The sequence below is a fragment of the Aspergillus ochraceoroseus genome (assembly GCF_002846915.1).
Source record: "Aspergillus ochraceoroseus IBT 24754 chromosome Unknown P175scaffold_3, whole genome shotgun sequence".
Taxonomy (NCBI): Eukaryota; Fungi; Ascomycota; class Eurotiomycetes; order Eurotiales; family Aspergillaceae; genus Aspergillus; species Aspergillus ochraceoroseus.
Window position 1 is genome coordinate 888125 of NW_024468478.1, and position 13005 is coordinate 901129.

The 13005-nt window shown below is 48.2% G+C and overlaps 4 protein-coding genes across 4 annotated transcripts; 3 read left to right on the forward strand and 1 right to left on the reverse strand.

The window, feature by feature from the left end:
* Positions 1 to 746: 746 nt before the first annotated feature.
* P175DRAFT_0456283 (putative endosomal sorting complex protein TSG101) lies at positions 747 to 3188 on the forward strand (the record flags this gene model as incomplete). The annotated part of the gene is made up of 4 exons (XM_040894624.1): positions 747 to 800; positions 853 to 961; positions 1059 to 1297; positions 1364 to 3188. 4 exons carry the CDS (start codon positions 747 to 749, stop codon positions 2762 to 2764), a joined length of 1803 nt encoding a protein of 600 aa, XP_040752941.1. The 3' UTR covers positions 2765 to 3188.
* A 346-nt stretch (positions 3189 to 3534) lies between these two features.
* P175DRAFT_0508511 (uncharacterized protein) lies at positions 3535 to 4864 on the reverse strand (the record flags this gene model as incomplete). The annotated part of the gene is made up of 2 exons (XM_040898355.1): positions 3535 to 4778; positions 4828 to 4864. The coding sequence occupies 2 exons, from the start codon at positions 4862 to 4864 to the stop codon at positions 3535 to 3537; spliced, it is 1281 nt and encodes a 426-aa protein (XP_040752942.1).
* A 936-nt stretch (positions 4865 to 5800) lies between these two features.
* On the forward strand, positions 5801 to 6075 carry P175DRAFT_0531064 (uncharacterized protein; the record flags this gene model as incomplete). The annotated part of the gene is made up of 2 exons (XM_040899838.1): positions 5801 to 5853; positions 5907 to 6075. The coding sequence occupies 2 exons, from the start codon at positions 5801 to 5803 to the stop codon at positions 6073 to 6075; spliced, it is 222 nt and encodes a 73-aa protein (XP_040752943.1).
* A 3147-nt stretch (positions 6076 to 9222) lies between these two features.
* chsG (chitin synthase class III) lies at positions 9223 to 12987 on the forward strand. Its single transcript, XM_040894625.1, has 6 exons — positions 9223 to 9723; positions 9807 to 10290; positions 10360 to 10721; positions 10775 to 11621; positions 11692 to 12521; positions 12584 to 12987. The coding sequence occupies exons 1-6, from the start codon at positions 9634 to 9636 to the stop codon at positions 12719 to 12721; spliced, it is 2751 nt and encodes a 916-aa protein (XP_040752944.1). The 5' UTR covers positions 9223 to 9633; the 3' UTR covers positions 12722 to 12987.
* The last annotated feature ends 18 nt before the right edge of the window (positions 12988 to 13005 follow it).

A 13005-nucleotide genomic window follows, 5' to 3' on the forward strand; every position in this document is an offset into this window, starting at 1 on the left:
GTCCGGCGGCATCACAGAGACAGTTAATATAAATTGTCTATCATGCTTGCCGCCTCCGATTGAACTCCCTCTTAGCTATTCTTCAGGATCCATCAAACATTGACATCACCACTCTCCTGAACAGTCTGGAAGTAACCCATAAGGACAAATCGGCACCATTTCGCAAGGGACGAAGCTGAAACAACTGTTGATAGCTGCATTAAATTAAGCCCGTCTCAGACTCTCAGTCAAAAAGATGGTCATTGCAGGATATTGTCCGTCTCAGAGGTAGCCTCCGATTGTTGTAAGGCCTGATAGAGCCAACCAGGCCGGAAAGGATTGTGAGATCATTAGAGTATTTCATCACCTGTGGTCTTTTCTGAATATTCAGATCACTAGAGCTGTATTTAGTCAAACATACTGTTAGTGAAGAGATTCAGTGGGCTTCTTGTAGCCATATCAAACAACAGTATGGAAATCGCACGAAGTCAAAAGTGTCCTCCATTGTATTCCTGAAAAGACATGATGATGCAGTCATCTCCATTGTCTATCAAGGAATTTTCATTCCCCAACAATATTGGCCACATTGATAGAAGATAGTTCCATTTGAATGACAAGATAATGTGGATTGTTGTGTTCGTTGGTGGTTGTGAGAAAAAACAAAATGACTAAGGGAGCCAAGACTGCGGGGATGATGTCGTCGTCGAGGCTCAACCGGCTGCCCATTGATCGTCCATCGTTCAACTTCTCGCTTCAGCTTCCCCGCTATGGCTGCTGTGCCGCAGAGGACGCTCAACTGGCTCTACAGTATATTGATCAGGGTGAAAATGCTTAGGAGATGTCACAGGAAGTTTATACTAACCGCAAGCACAGGACCACTACGATCCCAGGCAAACATATCAAGACCCCAACCGGACCTACTCTGATGTCGCAAACACGCTGGCACAATATCCCTCCCTCTCTCCGCAAACTGAAGTTTACAGTGAGTGATTATTCTATCCTGGTGGAGCTTCCGGAGGCCTCGTTGAGCATTTGTTTATACCCTTGAATGCGCTGCTGACCCTGCTACTTTCCTGCAGCCTACGAGAACGGTTTCTCCGCCCTCCTCCTCCAGCTTAAAGGCACATTGCCTGTTACGTTTCGCGGCACAGTCTACAAGTTTCCCATCACATTATGGATTCCAAATGCCTATCCCCGCGAACCACCGCTGGTCTATGTGATTCCAACACAGGATATGGCTGTTCGAGTAGGTCAGCATGTAACCTTGGAGGGGAGGGTATATCACCATTACCTGGCACACTGGGCTGAAGCATGGGAGGTGAGTGTACACTTGCGCTATAATCGGGCTTATTGAAAGGCACCACCTAATACTGTTGACTCATAGCGCTCCTCTCTTGTGGACCTCTTGACAATTCTCCGGGAAGTCTTCGCAAAAGAGCCACCCGTTCGATACAAACAACAGGGAGTTCAACAGCAACCTATACCGCAGCAGGTGCAAACACCACCCCCTCGTCCTCCATTGCCTCCTGAACTCGGAGGATTTTCAGCACAATCCCCATCGCCTCAACCTCATACAGTCAGCCCTCCTCACCCCGTACTGCAGGGTCCACCGCGGCCCCCTCCGAAACCAGGTCCAGTAGTAGGGCCTGAGCAGCAGCGGCAGCAGCAGCGGCAGCAGAATAATCATGCAACCCAGTATGGCTCCCCTCCTCCATTGCCTCCATTGCCGCCAAAGGACCAAACCTATCGACCATCCGTGTCCCATTCACATGCTGCCGTCGGAAGTCCATCGAGTGGAGCTCCCCAGTACCTCCCTCAGCAAGCCGATTTCCGCAGGAATACACCAGCACAACCACAACAGCAACCGTCAAATGTGATGCCACAGTCAGGATCATATTCTCATGGGCCTACCTATCGCCAGCCTAGTGTCGCACATGGCGGACATGATCCCCGCCACGGAACACCGCAATATCAACCTCCAGCGCAATTCCGAGGTCCTCAGGCCCCTCCTCAACCAACACACCACCAGCGACCCCCTCCTTCCCAGCAGCTACCTCACCATCCATCGCCGCATGGAACCCCACAAGCTTCCCCCGGAATACAACCAAGTCCCCGATCAAAGCCCCAGACCCAGGATCTCCTCACTTCCCCTTTCGAAGTCGAACTCCCGTCCTTCGCCCCCACAGGGCCCGCACCACCTATCCCACCAAACCCCGAAAAAGACGCCCTGCTCCAAGCCGTTTCCAAAACTGTCACCGAAACCCTCCAAACAAACATTGTCCAATCCGAATCAGCGGCACAGTCTCTCATCTCACAATCCCAATCCCTCCACGCCGCAATCACAACCCTCCAGGGGGAAATCTCCTCTCTCAGCACCCTCAACTCAACCCTCGAAGCCAACACCTCCGTCCTCCAACAATCCCTCCACCGCGCAGATGTCGTAATAGCCGACGCACAAACCCGCGCCTCTTCCTCCCCTGCTAACCGCCTCGCGTCCTCTAGCACCGACCCCGCCCCCGCCTCTTCTCCCGGCGTATCTGGCCTCCCCCCCATTGACGAAGTCCTCGTAGCACCCACAGTAGTAGGCAAGCAGCTCTACGACCTCGTCGCCGAAGAACGCGGCATCCAGCAAGCCATCTACGCTCTCCAAGTTGCCCTGGTGAAGGGCATAATTGGCGTCGAGACCTGGTCCCGACATACCCGTGGTCTTGCACGAGAGGCATTCCTAAAGCGGGCCTTGATCAGGAAAATAGGCAAGGGAATGGGGCTTGAGGAACATCCATAGAGTTCCCCCCTTTTTTCTCTCTCTCTCTCTCTCTCTCTCTCTCTCTCTCTCTCTCTCAATTTTTCCTTTCTTTTACCTTTACCGGGGCCTTTTTTTTTTTTTCTTTGTTTGGATTTATTTTTGTTCAGGGTTTATCTATATAGATGAGAGATGCATTGATTCTGATTGACTGATTCATCTTCGGGGGTGTCCCTTTTTGGGTGTTGGATGTTGGATGTTGGATGATGATGATGATGATGATGATGATGATGATGATGATGTAGATGATACCCACTTCATGTAGAGTATAGGTAGGTAGTTTACTATCATGATGGAATGAGCGTGGGGTAAAAATGCATGTATATAGTTGATAGGATTGGCTACTAATGCTTGCTACATGAGCATCTTTACACCTATCAAAAATGAAATTCAAAACACAAGAGGTATATATTTGATAATTGATAGTTTGAATGGGTTTACACAAACCACACAAGGAATAATAATGGGTGAAAAAGGGGGAGGGCGTCAGGTACCTGATCAGATCTAACAATGGCCCGAATAGGAATAGAATAAGAAATCCAGAAGCATAGCCGTTCATGGGGACAAAGAAGAGAGAGATACAAGAGGTAAATGACATCAAAATAAAAAGCATCTATAAGCAAAATAGCCCAAATCTGCAATGCCTTCTGCGCCGAGTAACAACCTATTGCGATCAAGATGGTCCAGGGCCGCCCCCGTCATAAAATAAATAAACAGTTGAAAGAGAAGGAGGGGGATATAGCCAACTTATTTTATTTCACCTCATTCGCATCGGAGAAGGGGCTTTCGACTCGGGGAGGGGGAGTTCGGCTGTTTCGGTTCGACCTAGTGGACCCTTCGTGGGCCTCGAGGAATGATGAATTCCGTGGGATTGTATCGGTGGGTGTCTGGTCCTTGAAGGGACTCTGGTCAACGGCTGGTGAATCTTCAATCACGGTTGGGGCTTGTGATTGAATAGCAGAGCTACGCTTATCGGTGAGGGTGGAATTGCGCTTGTTCGAGGTCGAAGCCACGGCTGCTTCCTCTTCGTCGGATGAGCTGGCATCGAAGGCCGAGGTAGTGTTCTGAAGAGGGGATTTTTGACGCGAAGGAGCCTCTCCAGACACAGGCTCCACCTGCTCTTGGATTGTTTGCACGGCTGGTGCATTGTTCTTCTTCCCGGAGCCCTTCACCATAACTGGTTTCGCAGTGACAGTGCGAGCGACGATGGAGCTCTTGCTGTTTGCATCGGTAATACCTGCCTTGGTAAGCTGTGCCTGCGTGATAACCGGGACAGCTGGAGCATCTGGAGCCAAAGATGACTGAGACGCTGGCTGGCCATTGCCTCCGTTGTGGATGCTGACCACGGCGGCACGGGTGCGCATAATCTGTTGAGCTGGCATGGGGCTGACGATAGCGTTGTTCCGGTAGATGGTGGTTGCCACACTGCTCCGCAGACTGGGGGCGACATCCGACCAAGATGAGTCGCGCAGATCCCCAGGCATGAAGAAATGTTGGTCGGGCGAGGCGCCAGGAAGTGGAGGAACGGGGGGCACAAGGGCCCCTGGAGTTTCCGGGGGGGACCGGTTCGTTACTCCAGGAATATAGGCGATTTGGATGACATTTGATGCACGAGTCAGAACGGTAGAAGCAATCGAATGGGTTGATTTCCTCGCATCCCGGGCTTCGGCAAACGAGCTGGCTTTCTCGGATCGTTCTTGGTCCAACGCCTTGCGCTTTTTGCGAATAAAGAACCACCAAATCAAAAACGTCACAAGTGCAATGCATGCGACGCCTCCAACAACACCACCAGCGATAGCTCCTGCATTACTTCCACCACCCGAGTTGTTCTGTTGACTCGAACCGCTCGAACCATCCGAGATACATTCCATAGTTGCACACTGATTGCAAGACTGGCTGACCATGTTGCATTTGGTGCCACTTGGACAGGACGGGCAAGTAGGGGCGGTGGCGGGACATTTTACACACTCCGTCAAGCTGTCACGGGCAACCAGGGCTGCCGCATGTTAGATATATATTTCCAATTTAGCAAGGGAGAAACATACCGGGGTGGAAGAAAGGGTCTGCGAAAGTGGAAGACATGTTGAAAGGTAAATCAATGATGGTGATAACGAGGAGAAAGGTCGGATCGTAACAAAAAAAAAAATGAAGGCTCTGCTAAAGATTACACAAAAACTCGGAAAGAAAAAAGAGCGACAGGCCGGTCAACGGCGTAAATGAACGTATGAAGATTGGGTAAAAAAGAGTGTTCGAGAGCACCAGCAGACGTCAAGTCGTGGGCGTTATTGTTGGATCATGAGAAGAAGTCGAGATGGTTCCTTTAGAGGAACGAGGGAATATCAATGTTGGCGCACTAGGACAGAGAACTATAGGCAATGATGGGCATAGTCTGTCATGAAGTGGATCTGAAATATTCAATAAATCGAGAATCACTATTGGATTCCTCCCAATCGGACGTTTGATTTCCGTCGCAGCAATGGATAGTTCAACTCAGGGACATTGATAGGTCGTTGTTGGGCGAGAGAGCCAAGTTGACGTCGTAAGACACGCGTTGCGGCTGTCAGGTACCAGCGCAGTGACAGATCAGGGGGGAGGGGGGGGGGGGGGATAAGGCGAATCGGCAAGAGGAAGGAAACCCCAGAAGGTGGATGTGAGGAATCAAACGAGGGATAGATAAAGGGAAAAGAAAGTAGAGAGAGGGAGGAAGGAAATCCAAGAAGAAGGCTAATTAGAGAGTAGTTGAAAGAAGAGAAAAGAGGTGGATGGGAGTTGGTGGTTGGTGGTGGGAGGTGGAGGAGAGAGAGAACAAGGAGTGAGATTCACAAGGTTGCCCTGGACTTATGCCCACTCACTTATTTGGAATTGCCACTCACAATGCCACTCACGAAGAAGGATATTAGAATCATAGTCAGTGTTAAAAAGATTATAATCTCAGCCTACTCTACAGATTACTCCCTACAGTACGGAGTACTTCGTAAATTAATCTGGAGAATCTCTGGTTCCTCCCGAGACTGAGCCATGTTCAGAAATACCATCCAGGCCGCAATCGTACCATGTTTCCCAGCCTTAAGGTGCAAAAAAAAAAAAAAAAAATACAAAAGAATCCCCCCTGACATGATCCAAGCCAAATGTTTCATCTCTTCGTCCTTGGTGAGATTATGACTCTCCGTGTGCCAAACCCTGTGCAGGCCGTGTGTGTAAAATCCAGGGAGTTCTGGACCATCCCACGTTCCATTGCCGGGAGATTACACGAAGCCGTTGGTCGAATCAAAGAACGGCTGGGCGTCCAGTAGCCTCATGTACACTGGTGAGAGGCTGTCAAGGAAATCTCCACCACCCATTACTTCTCCCAATCCTTCGTCGAGGTTGTCTGCGTCCAGACCGCGCGGTGGGGACAAACCGCTTCAAGGCTGGGGATGGCAGATTGGCTGCCATTCTACGGAGTACAATGATCGAGAATCTCACCGTTCCCTGCTGATATTAGGTAGAGTTATAGGGAGGGTTCCATCTCTGTCGAACACCCGGGTATGCTTTTTTCGCAGAGGGTGTGCGGAGGCCCGGAACATGACCCCCCCAGATTCTGATTTGCTGGAGGTAGATACTTTGCTTTTGCATAAGCAGTATCCTGTCGGTCTGTTGATCTCTTGCTGCATTCATCCGTTTCCTACGGAGTACATAAAACGACGCTGTGGCACAGTGTACTCAACTTCATGCATGTCCATGCAGAGACATGGGACTCCGAACGAGAACAATCGTTGGATTCTTGTGGCTGTTGTGGTGTTCGCATACATTGAAAATGTCACACTAAACAGATATTCATTGTAAATATGCCTACAGAGTACAGCCAGATAAGAATCGTCCCCGCGATCCAGCCCAATGGATGGGTGTCTATGGGATTAGCTGGGTTTGATTCCCTCACGTGTGGCGTTCAGTCTGATGTCTGTAGACTCTGGCATTGGAAATATTTAAAATGGATTTTGTATTGTAGTACCAGGTGATTATTTCCTCTGTTCGAGTCCAGGTTGTGGTCTTGAGGAGAAGTTGGTTATTAAATAAATAGATATATGTATACATATATCTATCTACAGCGGCTCAAGCCCAGAGTATCGAGTACAAGACATCAAATTTAGATTAAACTCCAGTGACCTGCCTATGTATTCACTTTCAAACCATAGAGAAACTAGGATAAAAAATACAGCCTCAAGTTAACTGATTAATGTCTTAGATATCCGTTCCTAGTGACCTGTATGTTAATCCTAGAGAGTATGGTCTGTCTACTTCAATATGTTCTGCTGCGGCGTATATTTTCTGGATAGTCCTGAGATTATCTTTACCGGAGAGCAGATGAGTGTTAGGAGACTGAAACTGATTACACGCGTTAAGTTAAAACTTGACAGCTTGTTTATATTCCGTAGATATGCAGGTACCGTCCGTACATATCCATATATCCCTTCACTTCTGTATACAGAGTACTCTGTATGCTAATAGCCTTGACTGATCAAGCATTTAGGCCTCCCTTTTAGAAATATCTCGCAAGATCAGATGTGGGTTCAGATCCAATTGATCGTTCAATCGAGTTTGATCACTCTACAGTGGATAGAGTCAGTGAATGCTTGTAGTACGCCACTGCCACTGCCACTGCCACCGACCAGGAGGCTGTGCGGGACTAAGAATCTAAGAATAGGAATCGAAGACCGCTAGAAGACGGCAAACTCAAAGCCATAGTTAGCGGCTGTCTCAGCCCATGGAGACCGAAATGCCATGCCGTCTATTCAAGTTCGGTAAATGAGTGTGAGTGTAAAACTTCAACAACCTTTGATAACACGAGAGCCTGCGTGGCTGTTCGGCTGAAAAATTCCTCGGTAGGTGAAAGTTGAAACCCCAACCCGACCAGTAACCTCTCTGATTGGAAGTTATGATGGTTAAGGATTTCAAACTAGCGCAGTCGGTGGCTCCGGGACAACCAACCGTAGAGGAACACGGCCTTAATGTTGTCAACTGGCATGCTATATTTGGCTCCTTTTATGGGAAATAGCAGATGACCCCCTGAAATATTCTATTACTTCTTTAACAATACAGTATTGATCTTCAAAGAAAATAAATTTTTTTTTTTTCAGGGTTGCATTTTATAGTGGAAAAGAAGAGATACTCTTTTAGGTACTTAGTAGTGGCCGATGGGAATGTCATTCCTCGTTCATTTCTTGCTTGAGATGCCTAGGCAACGATGCGGATAAGGGATGGAATGCTTCAGGTAGAATGAATAACTAGTTAACTACCCTAGGGTAGTTATTAAGTAGGATCTCCAAATAGAGCAAAGATGTGAAGTGAAATATCTACGGTTGGAAGAGATGGGTTGAAAATTACCAAATCATGCGTAATGAATGCCTAAGGTGGCTGTAATGGATACACGAGATTCTCCGTAATTAATTATTTCTTCCCCCTCGCTGACCTCGGAATCCTCCGTACTTTATTGAATACTTGATTGATCTCATCATGTGAAAAAAGAAATCTTGAATCCATGTTCTTTACCATGTATTTGTGACAGCATCAAGAAATGAAGGAAAAGAATTTAAATTACCCACCAGCAACTGTTCCCAGCAGCTTAAGAGCCCGTTATAAAAGGGAAAAAAGGAAAAAAAAAAACTGGTTTATTTATTTATTTTTCAAGGGTTGCAAGTGAGACATCTGATGATCTACACAGTACTTAATTTTTATTTGTATTTATATTCCTATTGTATAAGCACTGTATATATTTTTTTTTTTTGCAAATTGCCTTACAACTTCCTGCGCCTCCCAACCATATTGGGGACCCGTTGGTTCCAAAGGAAGAGCCAAAGAGTAACTTCCATTGGAGAGAAATAGAAAAGAGAAATAGAAAAGAGAGAAAGAAAAGAGAGAAAGAAAAGAGAATGGTAGAGTTCGAACCACCACCATCAAACCGCTCCTTGAAAATAATAATCAATAATAATCCGCCATCATTTCTTGTTCTTCTTCTCTCCTCTTTCTTCATCCGCTTCCCGTTCCATCCTCCCTCCCCCCCATTCCATATTTCCTTCCCATCCCATCCCTAATCCTAACCTAGGCCTGGGGTTGGTCATGACGGTCATGACCATGACCGTCGAAATTTTGGTCATGACCGTCATGACGGTTTCCAGGTTGTCAGATCGTCGTTTTGCCTGCCTGATCGGGTTAGCTCCCGCGGGCTAGTCCTAATTAGGAATAGTAGTATTTATAGTAGTTATATGTTAGTTATTGATTACCTAATCTTATTACTAAGACTTTAGAAGCTCGCCATTGGCTACTAACAGACCCACCCTAATCACGTGCGGTCAGGTCATGACCGTCTGAAAACACCCGGTCATGACCATGACTGACCATGACCGTAATTTTCTGTCATGACCACCAGGGCTATCCTAACCTCTCTCTCTCCCTCCCTCTCCCTCTCCTCTTGACTGTCTCACCTGCGGCGGTCTCTATTTCTCGGGCTTCCTCTTCAGCCCTGGCGGCTTGCTCCACGTTCTTGCTGTACACACCACAACACGCCTCTCCCTGAGTTTCTGCCTTTTCTTTCTTTTTTTGTTGCCCCTTCCATCCCCTTCAACTTTTTAATTCTTTTATCTTTGCGGCCTCGTTCAGGTTTCGTGACTTAGTTTCCAGCCCCGTCGCCCGCCTTGACCCCGTACTGGTTTTGTTTGATCTTCCAAGTCGGGACAGATTTCGTGGCTTCTCCTTGTTTCCCTGATACCCCCCCTTTCCTTCAAGTCCTTGCGTTCTGCTTCTGCTTGTGTTTGTTTGATCTCTGCACGCAAGCCCAGTTCGCACGTCTCACGATTTAACTTTACTTTGCGACCATGGCCTACCACGGCTCTGGTTCCCAGTCGCCTGGGGAAAATTATGATGAGGGCGGTCACCATCTCCAGGACATCGCCAATAACCAAAACGTAAGCTGTCTTTTTGGGCCCCCTGAACGACTAATTCTGGTTCGCAACCGGCGAAACTAATACTCTCTGCCAACCAACTGTAGTACGAAGAAGAGGCCTCCAGAGGTTTACTATCCAGCCAGCAGAGCCCCTTCTCCGGCCCCTTCGATGACCCCCAACAGCGTGGGCTTTCACCTGCACCGCGACCGACCTCTGGATACAGCTTGACCGAATCCTACGCCCCAGAGGCCGCCTACCATGACCCTTATAGCGGTAACGCATCAGTTTACTCTGGTAATTCAGAGAACCCTGCGGCTGCTTTTGGCGTGCCTGGACGTGTCGCGTCGCCTTATGCCCGTAGCGAAACTTCTTCGACAGAAGCTTGGCGACAGCGCCAGGCCCCCGGTGGTAACAACACTGGCGGCGGCGGCGGAAACCTTCGTCGTTATGCTACCAGAAAGGTTAAGCTGGTCCAGGGTTCCGTCCTGAGTGTAGATTACCCGGTTCCCAGTGCTATCCAAAATGCTATCCAGGCGAAGTACAGAAATGACCTAGAAGGAGGTACTGAGGAATTTACCCATATGCGATGTGAGTGAATCTTCCCCCCCCCCACCTCGATGAAATCCTCAGCAATGCGATGCTAACACACTTATTTAGACACTGCTGCTACTTGCGATCCTAACGAATTTACTTTGCACAATGGTTACAACTTGCGCCCCGCTATGTATAACCGACACACCGAGTTGCTGATTGCGATCACTTATTACAACGAAGACAAGACTCTTACCTCCCGAACCTTGCATGGTGTTATGCAGAACATTCGGGATATTGTCAATCTGAAGAAGTCGGAGTTCTGGAACAAGGGTGGTCCTGCCTGGCAGAAGATCGTGGTTTGCTTGGTTTTCGACGGTATTGACCCTTGCGACAAGGATACTCTGGACGTTCTTGCCACCGTCGGTATCTATCAGGATGGTGTTATGAAGCGTGATGTTGATGGAAAAGAAACCGTGGCTCACATTGTAAGTCCCAATCTCCTGATTTGGATGGAGACACGTTAGCTAACACATGGTAGTTCGAGTACACGACGCAACTTTCCGTTACTCCAAACCAGCAGCTCATCCGACCGACTGATGACGGCCCAAGCACCCTTCCTCCTGTGCAGATGATGTTTTGCTTGAAACAGAAGAACAGCAAGAAAATCAATTCTCACCGATGGCTCTTCAACGCCTTCGGTCGTATCTTGAACCCCGAGATCTGTATTCTTCTTGATGCTGGTACTAAGCCGGGTCCCAAGTCCCTGCTCTACCTGTGGGAGGCCTTCTATAACGACAAGGATCTCGGAGGTGCCTGTGGTGAGATCCACGCCATGTTGGGTAAGGGATGGAAGAACCTGGTCAATCCCTTGGTCGCCGCACAGAACTTCGAGTACAAGATCAGTAACATTCTCGACAAACCCTTGGAAAGTTCCTTTGGATACGTTAGTGTGTTGCCTGGTGCTTTCTCCGCTTATCGCTTCCGTGCCATTATGGGTCGCCCTCTGGAACAATATTTCCATGGTGATCACACCCTCTCCAAGCAGCTGGGTAAAAAGGGTATTGAGGGTATGAACATTTTCAAGAAGAACATGTTCTTGGCCGAAGATCGTATTCTATGTTTCGAGCTGGTCGCCAAGGCCGGTTCTAAGTGGCATCTGTCGTACGTCAAGGCCTCCAAAGCCGAGACTGACGTGCCCGAAGGTGCTCCTGAATTCATTTCCCAGCGTCGTCGTTGGCTGAACGGTTCCTTCGCTGCTGGTATCTACTCGCTGATGCACTTTGGCCGCATGTACAAGAGTGGCCATAATATCCTTCGCATGTTTTTCCTACACATTCAAATGTTATACAACATGTTCACGACTGTTCTGACATGGTTTTCTTTGGGTATGTTTCCCTCGACTGATATATATATCTATGTCAACTTCCTGATTTGCTAATTCCTCCGTCTTCCCAGCGTCTTACTGGCTTACTACTTCGGTTATTATGGACCTGGTTGGAACTCCCAGCTCTTCCAACGGTTACAGTGGTTTCCCCTTCGGCAAGACGGCGACGCCAATTGTTAATACCCTGGTGAAATATCTGTATCTCGGATTCTTGTTGCTGCAGTTCATTCTGGCTCTGGGTAACAGACCTAAGGGTTCAAAGTTCTCCTACCTCGCCTCGTTCGTCGCTTTCGGTATCATCCAGCTCTACATTGTCGTTGATGCGATGTATCTGGTGGTGCGTGCGTTTACTGGAGGTGCCCCGATGGATTTCGTCACCGATAAGGGTGTGGGCGAATTCCTGAAGTCTTTCTTTTCTTCCACTGGTGCGGGTATCATTATCATTGCCCTAGCTGCTACATTCGGTCTTTACTTCGTTGCTTCTTTCATGTACCTGGATCCATGGCACATGTTCACCTCCTTCCCTGCATACATGGCGGTCCAGTCGTCCTACATCAATATCCTGAACGTCTACGCATTCAGCAATTGGCACGATGTCTCTTGGGGTACCAAGGGATCCGATAAGGCGGACGCCCTCCCCTCTGCGAAGACCACGAAAGAAGAGGGCAAAGATGCCGTCATTGAGGAAATCGACAAGCCTCAGGCCGATATTGATAGCCAGTTCGAGGCCACTGTGAAACGCGCCCTGACACCTTATGTGGCCCCTGTTGAGAAGGAGGAGAAGACTCTGGATGATTCTTACAGGAGTTTCAGAACTCGACTGGTGACATTCTGGATTTTCAGTAACGGTCTTCTTGCAGTCTGTATTACGAGTGATGGCGTGGATAAGTTCGGATTCTCGGTATGTCTCTCTGTCTCCTTTGGATTTCAGCCTGGAGCATATTCACTAATTCAATATCCCAGAATTCGGCCACTGTGCGCACTTCCCGTTTCTTCCAAATCCTTCTATGGTGTAATGCTATTGTCGCGCTTATCCGCTTTATCGGAGCTTGTTGGTTCCTTGGTAAGACGGGTCTCTTGTGCTGCTTCGCCCGGCGGTAGAGCCCTGCCCGTTTTAATGAAAAGCCAAGTAAAAGATCCCCTGCGAATGAATGTCTTCCAGGGCTTTCCCAGGAGTTATTCTTGGGCACATTTTTGTTGCAATTTTGTATTCTAAATATGATGTTCATTCTTCGTTTTCTGTTCATTTACTGCGCTCGCCGGATATTTTACGTTTGACCGAAGCTGCGGGGGCTTTGATGTTTTTGTAGACTCCTAGTGATTAGAATAAATAGGATGCATTTAAAGGCGTGGACCTGAGATCGCGTGCATGACTTGTAAATCCA